Raw genomic sequence first — 18,456 nt, forward strand, 5'->3', positions numbered from 1 at the left:
AAAGAGGGAACTGATGAAATAAAACTATTTTTAAGGGAGGACAAAAAAAATTTAAACATAAAACTTTCTCTCTGCTCATTTGGGCCAATACTCCTTTTTAGTGTGCACTATGCTTCTACAATTATACATAAACCAGATCTCCTTAAAAGACACAGGAATGCCTGCTTGATGGTAAAGAGCAATTCTTCCTGGCACCAGAAAGGTAATTCCTTAGGCTATAACATGAGGGATGAGACATAACATGAGGGATGAGGCAGCATTGAACATGGGGCTGTTTTATTTCTTTTCCTTCTCAACTAAAGACGGTTTTCATTTCCAGCTCAAGTGTATTTTATTTTATTTATTGCTATTATTTTTTGGCTGCAGCACACAGCTTGCAGGATCTTAGTTCCCCGACCAGGGATTGAACACAGCCTGGGCAGTGAAAGTGCCGAGTCCTAACCACTGGACCGCCAGGGAATCCCCATATTCCTTTCTTAATCCTTAATCAAGATGACTCACTACTTGCCTTGTACATGCAGATCTGGACTATGTAAACTGTCAATACATCATTTGATATATAACTCTTTGTCTTCAAAATGTATATAACTGTGTATTCTTTTTTATTTATTTATTTTTTAAGTACAAACATCCCAGCAACAGCACATGGTGAGCTGTTGCTAAGGGCATAGGTCTTTATTGGAGGAGGGGTACAGGCAGGGCATGAGGAAGGTTCCCCCATTCTAAGAGGATGGGAACAGTCCTGGCTGCCCCACAGTGGGTTGTGTGGTGGGGGGGGGGGTCTCTGGCCAGGCCACAGTCCACATGGGAAGACACCAATCAGTCACAAAGTCATGGGAATGCCACACAAGCCTGGCTGTGGGCCCAGGCACTACACAGGAGCCCAAGGCAGGTCCCCTGGGCTAAACTATACAGGATGTTAAACTATACAGGATAAGGCTGTACATGAGTTACTTACAAAAGAGCTATACTTACAAAAATCTGTACACACATTTGAAAAACTCACAAAATTGTCATCTATGTATCACAAGTTGCTAAATGAAAATAATTTAAAATGGAATAAAATTATACATTTCTTTTCTCAATTCTTTTCAAAAGGATTAATATTTTTAAAGCACATATACTACTTTCCTTAGCAAATTCCACAAAGAGACTGAGCAGCCCAGCCCTCCTTGAGCCCCAGAGGACTTGAGCTATGAATGGGCCTGGCCAGGGGACACTGCCCAGAGTCAGGGAAGGGGAGTCAAGCCCACAGTGCAGAGCAGAATGCTGAAACACAAAAAAGGAGGAAGTTGTCTCTGGCTACAACTCTGGCATTAAATAAAAGAGGCAAACAGGATGGAAACATGCAGCCCTGTCAGCCAGGTTGAGGCAGAGTAGGGGAACAGGCAGCCTTGAAGCCTGGCTCCAAGAAAGGTGGGAACCAGGCCTGGGCATGTACCTTGATGGGAGAAAGTTGTGTTTCAACCAGTTGGGTGTGCCTACTGGGCCTGGCAGGGAGCGCACGCATGAAAGAAACAGGGAAGGGCAGGTGGGCCACCTTGGCCACAGCCAGCTCATCCAGTAACTAAAGTGGATGTAGTACAAAAGTTGCAACCAAGTACTATGGACATGCTACCTGCTTGCCTTAAGGGTCATGTGGCAATGTTGGGCCAAAGGCAGGACCTTGTCCTTGTCCTGGGTGCCTGGGTCCTCAGCCACAGAAAGAGCCTCAGGTTTTCCCAATGTGTGTGGGTCAGAGGAGACAGAACACTCTCCCCTTACATGTTAGCCGAGAGCTCCTGGGTCCAGGTATCAAGGCTCAGAGTTTGTGCTTCTCTTTGTAGTCTGTGCCCCCTGTTGGCACCAGCAGGCTGAGAATGGACAGAGGAATATCTGGGCCTCTCACCCCATGGCAGAGCACCCAGCCTGAGCTCCAGCTCAAAATATCACAACAGCCCTTCCACACTGACAAGGTGTCCAAGAAAACCCACAGGGTGGCCTGCCAAATAGGATGCGATGCACAGTTCCATGGGGCAGAGGGGCATGGGTGGTGATGATCCTAGTGGAGCTCCGTGGCCCTCAGGTCTGCATCAGGCCTGGGAGGGCCATAAATGATCACCGAGGCAATGTGGTTGTTCTGCATGACCTCAAAGATCATCCGCTGAAGACCAAAGCAGAATGTGGAGCCAAATGGGTTGGTGTTGTCTGGGGAGCTCTTGGATGTTGTCCCCCTTGCTGTAGGTCATGCACGTTTCTGTCTGACCATCTGTGTTTTCTCTCTTTACAGTTAGTGGATTCTTGAACTCACAGTGGTGATAAATGTTAAAATTATAATGTCCAGGGTAATTGGCGTATAGGACAAAGTTCTTCACTTTGAGTGTATTCGCGTCAAAGAGGATGTCCACTCCAAGAGTGAAGTAGTTAAAAAAGTAGTCATTGCACTTGGATGGAACTTGCTTATCAGGAGAAGGAGAATAAATCTTCATTTTGTCTTCTGACTTGTAGAAGACCTTGTGTGGAGAGGTAAGCATGCTAAGAACATCTTGGCAGGAACTGCCAAAATACACTAAGAATTCAAATACCCACATCTTGGCATCTGTTAATACGCTGGGTCTGCAACCTGCGGCAAGTAGGCGAAGTCATAAACCTGAGGGTCCAGTTCCATCTCAAAGAACATCTATACTCTCAGCACACACATTGCCCAGGAAACAGCTCGGGGCATCATGGGAACCTTGGTATCCTGTAGGCTGTTTCCACTGTAGATGTGCATTCGTTTCACAATTGCTTCGTGGGTTGTCTGGAGAGAAGCCAGACCATGGGCAAAACTGGGTTCGCACTTGGGAGCCTCGGTCCATGAATCTAGCTGAAAAGAGAAAGACAGTCCTCTGAAGCTGAGGTGGAAGAGCTGCTCAGTGGAGTTGTACACTCCAGGATGGGTTGCATCGAAAGACTGGTCAATCTGCTCAATGGTGGGAGCTATGGCTTGAGAATTGAAATGCACACCACAATATTTTAACTTTACTTTAGTCAAGTCATATATTTCGATCACCTTAAGTCTCTGATAGTTTGATCCCATCCTGAGCCAGGTTAAAGATGAGGTGATGGCTTAGAGGAGACCAGTGCACATTCCCATTGCTCGTTTCCCAGAGAGCACTGAGGCACCACCTCCACACCCAGCATTGGTTTGGTTCGCTGATCCGGCGGCCTCCCTGCCGCAGCGCAGACAGACCGGAGCTCACCTGACTGGCAGCAGCCTCGGGATGCCCTGTGCATTAACTTCTAATGGGCAGAAAAGTCCTCAGAGCTTTCTGAAAGATTGTCTCCCGGGCTATAAGCCTCAGGCTGGCTCAAATAAAATTCTCTATTGCTTTCTTAGATTGACTATTAATCAAATTTTTCGTGGACAATATAATGTCCAGAATAGACAAATCTATAGAGACAGAAGATTAGTGGGTTGTGGCGGGGGGTGGAATGGGGAATAGGAAGTGTCTTCTAATTGGTAAGGGTTTCATTTTTTCGGCGGTGAATGTTCTAACATTGATTATAGAGATGGTTGCACATCTCTATGATTACACGAAAAAAAAACAAACATCGGGGCTTCCCTGGTGGCGCAGTGGTAGAGAGTCCACCTGCCGATGTAGGGATCACAGGTTCGTGCCCCGGTTCGGGAAGATCCCACATGCCGCGGAGCGGCTGGGCCCGTGAGCCATGCCCGCTGAGCCTGCGCGTCCGGAGCCTGTGCTCCGGAACGGGAGAGGCCACAACAGTGTGCTGAAAAAACAAAACAAAAACACTGAACTGTGCATTCTATCTTTATACATTTTTTTTCCTTTATACATTTTTTTCCTTTTTTTTTTTTTTCTTTTTGGCTGCCAGCTTGGGGGATTTCAATTCCGCGACCAGGGGTTGACCCCAGGCTGTGGTAATGAAAGCCCGGAATCCTAACCATTAGGCAACCAGGGAACTCCCAAACTGTACATTTTAAATGGAAGAAATGTATGTTATGTGAATTACATCTCAAAACGTTGTTTAAAAATACTATCCACTATTAACATTTGTCTTATTCATCCCCAAAAGACTAATATTTGATATCTTTGAATAAAATCCCAAGAATGTGCACCAGATTCTAAAGACAATTCTAAAAATGGTTATCCAAAAGTATCGAAGTCTAAAGGAACTAGTCCAAAGAAAACACCACATTTTGGGGCATGTACATTTCCCAATGTTTAAAAACTTTTACATAACTTATAAAATGCAATACAAAACACATAATGAGTATACTGAAGTACATCTCAGAGCCCTAATTTTTCTGCTTCCCTGGAAGAGGGCTGAAATTTGTATATATTCTGAGTCAGTTGGTTTTAGAATTCTTGGGACCTATTTGCATTAAATAACTATTTCTTAAATATTTTTCAGTATACATTGAATATACCAAGGAAATTCAAATATAAAGAAAAATTCCGCTAAGATCTAGAAATACATTCCAGGCTCTCAAAAATGTGGTTAATACCAAGAAGACATTCTTTTTTTTTTTTTAACATCTTTATTGGAGTATAATTGCTTTACAATGGTGTGTACTTTCTGCTTTATAATAAAGTGAATCAGCTATACATATACATATATCCCCATATCTCTTCCCTCTTGCTTCTCCCTCCCTCCCGCCCTCCCTATCCCACCCCTCTAGGTGGTCACAAAAAAGCACCGAGCTGATCTCCCTGTGCTATTCAGCTGCTTCCCACTAGCTATCGGTTTTACATTTGGTATGTATATATGAAGAAGACAAATTCTTAATGAAACTTTTTGTTTTTTGGCCGCGCTGTGTGGCTTGCGGGTTTTATTTCCCTGATCAGGGATGAAACCCAAGCCCCCTGCAGTGGAAGCGCCGAGTCCCGCCACTGCACCTCCAGGGAAGTCCCTTGAAACTCTTTTAAGCTAAAAATAAAATTTTTTTAATGAGATTTTTTCCGTACAGAAAAAGCAGGAACATCCATTCAACTGTATCGGAATGAGAGAAAAGAAATCATTTCTTATATTAAAAGTAACAGATTATATGGACTCTCAATAAACTTTTATTTTTAAATAAATAAACAAATCTTCCGGGAATACACGTATGCTTGTACGTCAACCTAAAGCATTTCAGCAAGACCAAACACCGTGAGCGCCGCTGGTGTAGTGGTATCATGCAAGATTCCCATTCTTGCGACCCGGGTTCGATTCCCGGGCGGCGCATCTAACTTTTGTCCCTGCCTTAAATAATTTTTATAATCTTTCTTCTTCTAGAAACACAATTTTTCATTTCCATGAAGATTTATATTTCACTATAAATTACTGTTGACACATTCGAATCTGGAGTGGAATTCAAAAAAGTTTCCTGAAGTCATGAACTAGTTAACCTTTACGCCTGCGCAGTCTGAGACATCCCCGAGCGTCGCTGGAAGAGCGGCTGCGCAACGAGTGAATATAAGGACTGAGGTGCAGCCTGGCGGCCAGGAGGTTGAAAGTGCAAGATTCTTCTGCGCCTGCGCGGCCCGGGTCACTTCGCTGGCCGCTTCAAGGCTCCCGGCTCGCCGCCATCTTGTGTTGGGGCTTCATTGTTCGCGCTGGGCCGGGTGGCTTAGTGTAATTGCCGCCGAAGCAGGGGGCGGAGTAACCTCCGGTCGGCCGAGAAACCCAGCTATTTCACAGACATAGCAGCTCAAAAGATTTGTGAGGTAGTAAAGGGTAGAGAGCTGGACCCGGAGGCGCCGCCGCGACAGCAGCAGCCATGGAGGACGAAATGCCTAAGACTCTGTGAGTCTGGGGCAGCGATGAGGGGGGCGGGATGGTGTTGGTCCCGGAGCGAAGCTTCGGCTCTGCGCCGCTCCCCAGCCTATTGTTCCCCGCGGACGCCGCGATATCATGGTTCCTCTCCCTAGCGCTCACCGGGATGCCTAGGGACCGAGACCCGGGCTGTGAGGGGACGAGATGGACGGAGACGGGGCTCAGCCCTCTAAATTAGTCCCGGCCGCGTAACTACCCCACAGCGCCGCGTTTGGCTTCGTCCCGGGCGCTCTGTGGTCTTAGGCGTGGAGAAAAGATTTTCATTCAAACCTGTTTTTAGAACTCGGCTAGCCTTTTTGTTCTACGCTTTTCTTCTCTCCCCCCATCCCCCTCCCCCGCGTCTCGATTAACCTCTTTTGATTTTTACAGCCGTCTCCCTTTCATTTTACTTTGATTTTCTCTAGAAACTCTTCCTTTCATTGTCTTTCGTTGATAAGAATTTTTGTCTTGAAAATGCTTATACTGATTTTCAGGGACTTAAACTTTATTCTCGCAGTTGCCAACTGGAAAAAAGCCAAATGTTTTTTCTTGAACTTCTCTGTGGCTTTCCTTCCGTGGCACCCCCTCCCCTGATCAAAAAGCCCCTAATCGGACCCCTTAAGGATCTTGAAACTGCTTTTTAAAAATGGAACTCTCCCCCGGAGGTATATATCAACTGAGGGGAAGTGAATATAATGCATTTTTATCGTCGCTTGCTACTTTTCTGATTGACATGTCGTTGAAGCAGCGGGGAGTTTTAAATGAAGCAACAATTGATAAGTACCTTAACATATTTAGTCACCTCTGAGAATTTTTAGACTTAGTGTTAAGTGATCTTAGTTTGGGATCTTTTCTTTGTCGTGTTGCTCTCCCCGCCCCCTCTCCTTTGTTTTTTTCGAAATATTATCCGCTGAGGTGATCCTGCCTTTGTTGCTTTTCTCGAAAAGAAGAAAAAGCCCGATGAGTTTTTGACGTAGCTTTTTTGTTTTTATTCTTAGAATACTGGCAGTTTGAGAACTCAAGGCAATAAAAATACGCTCAGGTTTCTTTTTGCAACTCTCTGGATATCACAGTTGTTATGAAGTACAACGTAATCAATTATTTTTTTCGCCAACAAAATAGTTTACGTTTTGTAATCTATATGAGAAATATAGTTACACTTGTTTTCTTAATGAATAGGTAAACTTTTTTGATAGTTTGTCTCATAATCTGTTAGTTACATTATGTGTCTTTTTAATAGGATGCAGCAATTAGCCCATGACTTTTGTCTTTTGAAAGATTATATCTGTAGATGAATACTCCCTAAAACATCATTAGCCCCATAGAGTTTATGGAAACCTTTTTTCCCTCCTGCCTCTTCGCTAGAAGTATGATAGCCAGCAGCATATTGGATTAAGAACGGCTCATCTTTTATAATGTCTTTAAGATTCTTATTTTGAAGTTTTTAATTTCAGAAACTGCCAAAAATAATCTGAGAATTTAACCTATTTAGTACGTTGATTTGGGAATATCAAGTAATGAAGACAACTTAAGCTTTCCTAGGCCAGTCTACAAAAGCAAGCAGTACTAGCTTGGGGACAGGGGACCAACCATTGCAGGAGAATTAATGAAGTTTTATTTTTTATTTAATTTTTTATTTATTTATTGAATACTTATCGTTTGCCATGTGTTCTCTGTTAAGTGCTTTATGAGCTTGTGTAATCCTCGTCAGAATTCTGCAGTAAATGGGTCCATTTTACAGCTGAGGAAAAGCTAAGCTTAGAATTAAAGTAACTCATCCCAAGTCATATACCCTTTTGTTCTTCATCATCCTGCAACTCTACTGTCCTCAACTCTTGACACTTACATTTATGACTAATTTTGCCTTGTATGCTTTACTAGAACACCCCATCCAAGAATCTTTTCCCCAAAGTAGTCCATGCTTTAACATTTCCTATTATCCCCTCCCTCGCTTCTGCCTTTCTCAACCAAAACTCCCATTCTTCCAGTCAGACCAATCTTGATTAAATATGAGTGGGTGCTCATCCCTGATTTTTCCCAGCAATGTTTTTTATTTTTAATATAAAATGTTTGTTTGAATAACCTTGGGAGTCAGAGGCTTTTAATATGTTCTTAGCAATGTCTGGTCCATGGTAAGTGATCAATAAATTTGTTTTAAAAACTGGTACAGTTTCAAGCAGTGAATCAAGATTTTACTCATTCTTGAGGGTAAGATACAGTCTGAATTTCAGTATTGCCTGTGTACCTGAATGGCTCAGAGGAAGTGCCTTCCTTTGCCACAAATGAGTGTTCAGCAGTGCCTTGTTAGAGACTGTTCAATTTCTTGTCAGCAGTACTCTGGAAATGTACAGTTGACCCTTGGGCAATGCAAGGGTTAGGAGCTCCAGCCCTCAAGCAGTCAAAAATCCATGTATGACTTTTACAGTCAGACCTCAGCTTCTGTGGATTCAACCAACTGTGGATCATGTAGTACATATTTAGTGAAAAAATTCCATGTGTATATGTGGATCCACACAGTTCAAACACATGTTGTTCAAGGGTCAACCGTATTGTGAGAAGTGGTTTGATTCTGGAAATGTTTTGAAAACAGAGCTGTGGGAATTGCCAGTGGTTTGGATGTTGAATGTGAGAGTGAAGTCAGCAATAACTTTAATTTGCAAGCGCGTAATTATCAGCCATCTAGAATGTTAGTTTGTTGTAAAATATAATTTAAAACGAGAACTGTCCTGAGAGCATGGATATCTTATTAATAAGTCTTCTGGGCATAGTGTTAGATACTTTTGTTCAGACTGGTTTATGTACAGTTGGCCCTCTGTATCCACTGAAGTGGAACCCTCAGATATGGTGGGCCAGTTGTAAGAAACCTGAGCATCCATGGGTTTTGGTAACCATGGGAGGGGGCAGGTCCAGGAAACAATCCCCTGGGAGTACCAAGAGATAGCTGGCTGCATATGGTCTGTTCTCCAAGTGAAGGAGGTGCTAGCTGATAAAATAAGAGGGTTTCAGCTATCACGCAACAGAGTGTCCTTTGTGAAGAGTAGACAGTTGTTAAATAATAGTAAGGTTATGATGCTGGTATATAGTATTTGTATTATGTACAACAAGCATTTACTGTCATAGATAATTTCTTTTTTTAAATTGAATATAGTTGATGTACAATATTTTATAAGTTACAGGTGTACAGTATAGTGATTCACAATTCTTAAAGGTTATACTCCATTTATAGTTATTTTATAAATTATTGACTGTATTCCCTGTGACGTATAATATACTCTTGTCATAATTTTGTAATTAGTAGGAGACATATACCTTTCCCCCCTGAACTAGAGTGACTCAGGCAAAATGGGTTAATTCCCTAGCAAATTGCAAATGTTCAAAAGTAATTCTGAGAGAGTACAGTTATCTCTTTGACAAATATTTATAGAGCTCTTAAATATTCCAGGCAGGGTTCTAGATAGTAGATATATAGTATGAATGAAAAAAAAATCTCTATTCTTATGAAATTTATCATTAGATTAAAACGTATTCATGTTTTTCACTCAGATTTTCAGAGGCCTCATATCAAAGTCTGCATTTTTATACGATTGTGGCTCATAACAAACCCAATACAGCATTCTGCCTTGTAAATTTTTCTTTGTAGCTTAAATTTTCTAGACCTGTACTAATCAAAATGAATATTTAAAATGTTTTGGATTCCAGTGTTATAACTGTTTGAACTTAATATCAGCTTTAAAAATATATATTAAATTGACATGAAATCCTATCCCAGAACTGCCAAGTTTTCACTAGCATTGATGACTTGTTCCATTGAATTTTCTCAGGAGGCTTTTTTTTTTTTTTTAGATTTATTTATTTTTACTGTACACAGGATCTTTGTTGTAGCATGTAGATTTCTTAGTTGCGGATGCACGTGGGATCTAGTTCCTCGACCAGGGATTGAACCTGGGGTGCCTGCACTGGGAGCATGGAGTCTTACCCACTGGACCACCAAGGAAGCCCCTCAGGAAGCTTTTTATTTTGAAAAATTTTAAACCTATGGAAAAGTAGCAAAAATAGTACGTTGTAGACTTTTTTTTTTTTTTTTTTTTTTTTTTTGCGGTACGCGGCCTCTCACTGTTGTGGCCTCTCCCGTTGCGGAGCACAGGCTCAGCGGCCGTGGCTCACAGGCCCAGCCGCTCCGCGGCATGTGGGATCTTCCCGGACCGGGGCACGAACCCGCATCCCCTGCATCGGCAGGCGGACTCTCAACCACTGCGCCACCAGGGAAGCCCCCGTTGTAGACTTTGATAACTTTCATGTGGCTTTACCAATTGCTAATAGTTAGCCAAATTTGCTGAACCATTTGAGAAGACATCATGACACTTAGGGGCTAAATACCTCTAAGAATAGGGGCATTCTCTTATGTAACGGCAATATAGTTTTCATATTAAGGAGGCTACATTGAGTCAGCATTGTTAACTAATACACAGTTTATACTCATATTTTATCCAGTTGCCCAAGGAGGATGTTTACTTTCCAGTTCTGCACAAGGTTGGTACATGATCTCAGAGGTGATATAATAAATATCAACATGGGATACTTCAGTCTATGCTGTTAACAAAAAGTTCATGGAACACATAGAAAGGGATATTTTAACGTTCTTGAATAAAAAGCATCTTGAAAAATTAAAACTACATAAATGTAAGAAATTTACATTTTTGTTTAGTAGTCCAGTTGACATTGTGACAGGGAATTTGGCTTACAACTGCTCCAGTATCAATTTTTGTATCACTCGGAATTTTCTTAAACGCAAGCTGCAAAAAAATTCAGGCATAAAAGGAATTTGTTTAAAAAGATATTGGACGCTCCCAGAATTTGCAGGAAGGTTATGGAACCTGGCTTAGAAAATGTTCAGGAAAGAGAGACAACTGTCAGGCCTACAGTCCTAATCAAGCCACAGATCATCCCAGAAAGGATACTACCGCCACACCGACTGAGGACCTGATACTACAGCTTCCACTTTCACTGGGCATGGGACTCTGCGGCTGTTTGCCACCAAAGTGGATTCTCTTCAGTCTCTGCTGCTTTCACCCCTATCTTTGTCTTCTGTGTTCAGGACTGGTATCTGTAATTGAGCTAGCCCAGATCACATGCAAGGGAGACTATATAACCATATTTAGCCTTTTCATCTTCTGAAGAGGAGTCAGGCTTTGCCACAGGGTGAGGATTTCTCTAAAAACAGGAAGATATTTGGCAGCCTAAAAGAAAAAAATCAGTTACACAGGTAACTTAAATCCATGCTGTTAAGAGGAAATCCTTTCACTTCAGAAACAGAATAGTATGTGACAAAGTATGGGACAACTAAAGAAACATTTTTATATAAAAATGGGAATGAACTACATGTATATATGTTACTTGTAGTTTATTGTATTGATGTCGAAGGTTGAGAGCAAGTTGTTGTGTAACTTCCTCTGAAGAGACTTTCTCTAAACAGCTGTGTGTAGAGTTAATTGATAAAGCCTCCTGGAACATATAGTATACAGCAGGCCACATTAAATAAACAAATATAAAGGCAATACAGACCTTAGTGCTTTTTAAAGTATGTTTTATTATTATTAGCTATCTTCAAACTACGTAAATCACTTAGAAAATATTTCTGAGAAAATCTTAAAGTTTTGCAAAGAGTAAATGATAGACTCCGGGTTCCCTAAATACTGTTCAGCTTGTCACTGGATTATCTACCTTTAGCAAAGCAGATGTTAGAATTAAATTTTCAGAAGAGCCATTTTTTTCATTTAGACATATGCAACCCTTAGGATTTCTGATAGGCAAAAGAGTCGGGTAAGAATAGATACAGAAGAGTTGCAGAGATAGTACAGAGTTCTCGTTTGACCTTCACCCAGCTTCCCTTAATGTTAACATCTTACTTATATAACCATGATATAATTATCACAACTAAGAAATTAACAGTGGTACAGTACTGTTAACTACAAATTTTATTACCATTTCCCCATGCCACTAATGTCCTTTTTCTATTCCAGGATCTAATCCAAGATACCACATTGTGTTCAGTTGTCATGTCTCTATCCTGTAATATGTAAGGAGATATCTTTCATTACTGTGGCACTTTTGAAGGGTACTGTTTCTCCACTGTACAATGACTACTGTTTTTCTCGACATACTCTGTCAGTTAGAATTGAGTCACTAAAAGTAGCCGACCCTCAAGTAGAGGGAAATTAAGCTTCACTTCAGAGGGAGGTGTATCAAAGAATTCTTGTCAGTAGCGATTATTACTAAGGTGTTTTAATGGTGATTTCTCTCATTTCTTCTACATTTATTAATTAGAATTCTGTAAGAAAAAGCTCTTGCCCCCCCCCCACCTTAATCTAGAATTCAGTCAAGGATTATTCATTGTATTAGGTTGTCAGTGTCTTTTAAGTCCCTCTTAATCAAACACAGTCTTTTTTAGGACAATAATCTTTTGCAGATGATCAAATAAGTCGCCATATAATAATCAAATAAGTCGCCATAATACACATATATATATGTGTAATTGTTTTATATGCCCAATATCCTGTAAACTTAGATCTAAATTTAAGCTTAGCTAGATTCAATTAGATCTTTCTGATTTGAATACTTCATAGATTGATATTATATAATTCATATTGTACATACAGTGTCTCATTGTTTATCCATAAAATGATTTAAAGTTTGAACAGTGGGTCAAAGTGGCCAAAAGCTCTCACTTTTAAGGTGGGTTTTCCCTTTGCAGTTGTTAAGTGATCTATGTGATAATTTAGGCACCCTGCAAATATCCATTTTCTTACCAACCTTTCACCTAATAGTTTTATATCCATTAATGGTTCATGCCTGAGTCAATTTTTCAGTCAGGCTTACACATTGCTAATTTAATGCTCTCTGTCTACATTTATTGACTAGCGTTTTTCTATAAAGGACTTGTTCATTGTTCCTTAAGACTCAGCACTTCTCCCTTTGCCATTTTAACCTATACCTGTGCCTTCACAGTAAGCATTCAATATTCTGTTGAATGGGTAAATGGAAGGAAGGAATTGAATCCACACTTTCTGGCATGTATAGATGTTTATTTTGGGGGGGCGAGAGTCCATACCTTTCATCACATTCCCTGAAGGATTCTTAGCAGAAGAATGAGAAACTACAGTTGTTGGGAGACAACTTTCTCTGATTCCAGAAGTAATAAACCTCTAACTCTAACATGTCTGGAGGTAGTCTCATTTTAAAATCCCCTTTTGAAAATTAATTTATAAACCCTTTAAATAAGGATCATCCCCCTTCCCCCAGAAAAAGTAAAGATCATCCCAGTCATGTGGTCTTATAATACATTATTTACACTAATTAAGTTTGTTAGCCACCACTTCATATTATCTGTTAAAAGTCTCTCCTAGACTCTTTCTACTCCCTTTCTACTATCACTGATCAGTGGAAGGTTTCCCATTGAAAGGTTTCCGATTCTTTTGTGAGCATGTACAACACCTGATAAGTGATTTATCCATGATTTTTCAAAAATATGTTTACTGTGTAAGCCAAAGTATACCTAAATTGGACAGTTTTAGGGAAATCATGTGAATTAAAAATTGAAGAAAATTTAATGTTCTCAGTAATACTGTAGAAGTAGAAATAATTGCAAAGCTTTCCAGGATTGATTGTATAAAATGTTCTACATATTTAATGATTCATTTGAGAGATTTTAAGCATATCTTCCTAAGGTAAGCCTAGAAACTTAGAAACAAGCAACAGGTTTTATTTGTACAACCTTGAATAAAAACACACACACACTAGCTTCCCCTCTACTAACAGTGTCTCATTAATATATTTGCAAGTAACGTATCTTCCATATGTTTTGAAAGAGATTTTGAAGTTTTCACAAACTTTTAAAAAGTTCCCAAATAGTAGATCCCAAAGATCTACCTATTCCCCATATTCACTCTCCAGTAATCAACTTTAGGAACTGATGCAAAAGAAGCAAATTTAAAATGATGAATTGTTTTTCTTTGTGTTTCAGATATGTCGGTAACCTTTCCCGAGATGTGACAGAAGCTTTAATTCTCCAGCTCTTTAGCCAGATTGGACCTTGTAAAAACTGCAAAATGATTATGGATGTAAGGGTATTTTGCTTAGTTAACTTTCTTTTTTTTTCTTTTCCCTGAGGTTGTCCATGATACATTATTTAAATCCATTACTTCCAGGAACTCTTAAATTGCTTTATACAGTCTAAATTCATAGGGGTTTTAGTAAATTTGTAATGAATCCGTTTTGGCCACGAAGTTTGTTTTAGTAAGTAAAGAAAGAAGAGAATGGTACTAATCATGTCTAAAGCAGGTGACAACTATATGTGGGCTCTTGTTTTAAAGTGTATTGAGGCATCAGAATTGTTTGTTTTATATGTGGTATCAGTTGATTGGCTAAACTAGAAATTCAGTTATTACAATTAAAATGGGAAATTGGGTAAAAAAAATAATAGACTTTGATATTGTGAAAGTGTTTTTAACTTAATTTTAAAGGTCATGATTCAAGTTTTTCTTGTATTGTGGCAGTGCCCATCCATCAGACCTTAATGTATAGAAAAAACATAGAAATCACTCATCTAATTGGTATTAATCCTGAGCCATAATGTGTGTTAAAAGGCACCTTAAAATTCTTTTGATGAGAAAAACAGTGCTAAAGAGAAATCCTTTTATCCCTGGTCTCACCTACCTTTAAACTTCTGGTTTTCTTTTCTCCAGGAAAGAAAATCATATATGTGTCTGTATCTACTACTTTCTCTTCTATTGTATTTCAATTTGACTATTTTTTACTTGGTATTTTTAAAAATAATTATTTAGCCAGTTGGCTTTGGTTTGCTGTCTCAGATTTTAAAATGTCAAACCTTTCTCCTGGGATTTCCCCAGTGGTCCAGTGGTTAAGACTCTGCCTTCCAATGCCGGTTCGATCCCTGGTCAGGGAATTAAGATCTCATCTGGCGCGGGGTGCAGCCAAAAACTAAAATAAAAAACTTTCTCCTAATGTGGTAGGGTCACCTACATATAATATAGATGGATTCAACAGATGTTTTTTGTCCTTTACACTCTTCTAAAGTGTTGGGTTTTTTTGTTTTTTGGGGTTTTTTTGGCGGTACGCGGGCCTCTCACTGTTGTAGCCCCTCCCGTTGCGGAGCACAGGCTCCGGACGCACAGGCTCAGCCGCCATGGCTCACGGGCCCAGCCGCTCCGGGGCATGTGGGATCCTCCCGGACCGGGGCACGAACCTGTGTCCCCTGCATCGGCAGGCGGACCCTCAACCACTGCGCCACCAGGGAAGCCCCTAAAGTGTTTTCTTATCACATTTAATATCTGTATGCCTTTGGATAAAGAAGAAAAGATTTCTGTACCCTTAGAGAAAGATAAGAGGGAGAGATAGGGGACTATGATGGAGAATTTAAAACCAATCTTTCATCTGGGGCTCCTTCCTTATCTTAGTGATAGTATTTATGGAATGCCTACTGCCTGTTATTTTAATGCTGATGCCTTATCACAAATGCTCAATAGAAACATTACAAAGCAGCTGTTATTCTTTTTTTATTATTTTATTTATTTACTTTTGGCTGCTTTGGTTCTTTGTTGCTGTGCGTGGCTTTCTCTAGTCAAGGCAAGTGGGGGCTACTCTTCGTTGCGGTACGCGGGCTTCTCATTGCGGTGGCTTCTCTTCTTGCGGAGCATGGGCTCTAGGCACACGGGCTTCAGTAGTTGTGGCTCATGGGCTCTAGAGCGCAGGCTCAGTAGTTGTGGCGCAGGGACTTAGTTACTCCGTGGCATGTGGGATCTTCCCGGACCAGGGCTGGAACCCGTGTCCCCTGCATTGGCAGGCAGATTCTTAACCACTGTGCCACCAGAGAAGCCCTTCCTATTTAATATACACAGAAATGGGGCAAAGCAAGGATGTAAACCCAGATTGATCTATTCTCTCCATAGGTCTGTAGGCTGCTATTCTCTCTGTGTCTGGGTCTTTCTAGATATTTGCCTGTTAAAGATCACTAGGCAAAATGTTAATGACTGCTGGACCTACAGAAAAGGCTAGCTAGGTTACCTCTGCCACTTTGTATAAATTTAGGATTTTCATCACTCAAAGGCTTAGATTAACCATTCCTTCTCCTCCTCCTTATCATTATTTTATTAATATTAAAGTCTAAATTCCAGTCTATTCACACTGATGCACTGATGTTCATATTTAGGAATTTTATACTCCCTAGAGTATAAAGGCTGATAATGTATATGCTTAGAATTTTTTTTTAATCTAAAAAGTAGTTTGTTTTTTTTCTGGGTACAAATTAAGTAAAATGAACATTCTTATTTATTTGTTTGTCTTACTCTTAGGTGTAAGCCACTTTTCTAACCACATTCTGATGCCTGTCAACATTGATCTTGGTAATAGAATTCCCATTAAATATAACATTAGTTTGATTATACATTTTTAAAAACATTTTTATATTCTGTAATGTTTTTAAAGTAAAATAATGGATAGTTTCAATGTCATCTATTTTGTGGTTGCCTCCTTGCTCTAAAATTCTTTAAAATCATTGCCAGTGACTTTTTTTAACTGTTAATTGTGCTTGAAACAAAATGGCATATTTCTTTCTTCTGTTATCATTCTAGTCTTTTGAATTAGTTTCTTATTTTAACAGTTCTGCTTAGGAGATTATGGAAAGAATTAAAAAGTCGTTTGGTATTTTGTACTGATAGGTGTAAAATATTGGGTGTTTTTTCTGCTTCTTTAATTTATAAGAAAACATCCAGGCTTCACCTGTCATCAGACCTCAACTACTTGGAACACCAGTAGAAAAGAGGAGAGAGGTTTTTTTTTTCTTTTTTGGCCGCATCACGGCTTGTGGGATCTTAGTTCCCTGACCAGGGATTGAACCTGTGTCCCCTGCAGTGGAAGCGTGGAGTCCTAACCATTGGACTGCCAGGGAATTCCGAGAATTTTTATTTTTAAAAGATTTCTAAGCAGGCAAAAATTTTGATGTCAGAAAGTCCACATTCTAAAACATATTCTAAAACTTTACTTACCAGAGAACCTCTTCAGTTTTCAGAGCCTGTTTACTTACATTTTAGTAACAGGTTTAAGAAGGTTAATTAGAACACTTAGGCATTAATAAAAGATTAAATTATATATAGTAGTATAGTATAAGCTGTTGAAGAAGATAGCTTTCTATAAAAATAGTTCAATTTTTAGTGTTTACTGCCTTATCGAAACATTTACTTGCAGAAAAGACCCTTCGTTCTCCATGGCCTGTTACTGAGATGTATAAAACTTAAAATTGGCTTTTGTGTTTCTTCTTCAACAGACAGCTGGAAATGATCCATATTGTTTTGTGGAGTTTTATGAGCATCGTCATGCAGCTGCAGCACTAGCTGCTATGAATGGGCGGAAGATAATGGGTAAGGTAAGCTGTCATAATTAAAGAAGGTGACTTGCACTGGAGAATTCTAAGTTGTATACGGTTCTGTTTCCTTTTTAGAAGCATTGTATTCGCTTTACAGAAAATGATCACATTTAATATTAAGAAGCTGGGATAAAGCAAATTAGAGGGTATGTTTATGTTAGTGTTCTTCATGGTGCCTTGCACATGGTAAATACTAAGATATTTGTTGAATTATTCAAGCTTTAATGAAAGAGCTAGGAACATTGGATACTAATGGGGAAGAATAAAAGAAAAAAAATTTATTGGTACTTTAGAAAGGTTAGTTGAATGTTAACAAAGAAATATGTATGGTTAGGATTTGTTAACATTATTTGCGTAAGTGTACGTTAAAAAAATAAGTATTGAGGGCTTCCCTGGTGGCATAGTGGTAGAGAGTCCGCCTGCCGATGCAGGGGACACGGGTTCGTGCCCCAGTCCGGGAAGATCCCACATGCCGCGGAGCGGCTGGGCCCGTGAGCCATGGCTGCTGAGCCTGCGCGTCCAGAGCCTGTGCTTTTGAATGCTTCATCTCAAACGTATACGTATGTGTTCATAGATGCAAATCTTGTAATATCTGATTATTACCTTTATTTTTATGGAGTATAAATGTAGAAAAACTTTTTTTAGGAAGTCAAAGTGAATTGGGCAACAACCCCCAGCAGTCAAAAGAAAGATACAAGCAGTAAGTATATTTTATACTCTTTGAACTTTTGTGTTTATTGTACATAGTAGTTTTATTTTAAAGCATATAAACATCATACATTTGCAGTAATGTTTTGATCGTTATCCTAAGATATGATTGAATGTGTTTGTGTTAATAAATTTAAGAACAAATCTAATCTTTGTCATCAGGTAGTACCGTTGTCAGCACACAGCGTTCACAAGGTAATTGTATCTTCTTAAACATAAAATGAAATCTCTTGAAAGGGTATTCACTAACCACCTGAAGTTTTTTTGTTTGATATTGGGGGGAGCGGGGAGGGAGGGGTCGTATTTCTATTTGTCTCTCTGGCAATATTTTTCCCCCTTTTTCCCACTGTTGACCAATTGTGGTTTGTCCACTACTTTGGTGGTATTTTAAGTTCTCTGATCCCCATTGGTAGCAGCTGATGCCTTAGAAGTACTTTCACCACTGAAGGGCAAGATACCCTTTTTCCTTGAGGTCATGATCTGTGCTTCATACCAGATCGTCTGATTGCTTGAGTTGCTCCTGAAACTGT

At 39.9% G+C, this 18,456-nt stretch overlaps 1 protein-coding gene, 1 non-coding gene and 1 pseudogene across 12 annotated transcripts in view; 2 read left to right on the top strand and 1 right to left on the bottom strand.

Annotated features, from left to right (window-relative positions):
- Nucleotides 1-2,041: 2,041 nt before the first annotated feature.
- LOC114900448 lies at nt 2,042-3,162 on the bottom strand (annotated as a pseudogene).
- Nucleotides 3,163-5,140: 1,978 nt separating this feature from the next.
- On the top strand, nt 5,141-5,211 carry TRNAG-CCC. The gene has a single exon. It is a non-coding gene; the product is annotated as a tRNA-Gly (tRNA).
- A 172-nt stretch (nt 5,212-5,383) lies between these two features.
- TIA1 (TIA1 cytotoxic granule associated RNA binding protein) overlaps nt 5,384-18,456 on the top strand; it is a 29,943-nt gene continuing 16,870 nt past the window's right edge. For 5 of the 11 annotated variants that reach the window (XR_003794885.1, XR_003794884.1, XM_029231808.1 and 2 more), the window contains exons 1-4: nt 5,384-5,772; nt 13,802-13,898; nt 17,120-17,218; nt 17,864-17,918. Coding sequence is in view for 5 of the 11 variants with exons in the window: in XM_029231804.1 (XP_029087637.1) it covers nt 5,747-5,772; nt 13,802-13,898; nt 17,120-17,218; nt 17,864-17,918 (277 nt within the window). In the remaining 6 variants the exon portion in view is untranslated. Of the gene's footprint in view, nt 5,773-13,801; nt 13,899-17,119; nt 17,219-17,863; nt 17,919-18,088; nt 18,122-18,456 lie in introns of all 11 variants that reach the window. The other 6 variants (XR_003794881.1, XR_003794882.1, XR_003794883.1 and 3 more) reach the window with 2 other exon arrangements.

This window comes from Monodon monoceros, unplaced genomic scaffold, assembly GCF_005190385.1.
Source record: "Monodon monoceros isolate NGI ecotype Baffin Bay Population unplaced genomic scaffold, NGI_Narwhal_1 Super_Scaffold_19, whole genome shotgun sequence".
Lineage (NCBI taxonomy): Eukaryota > Metazoa > Chordata > Mammalia > Artiodactyla > Monodontidae > Monodon > Monodon monoceros.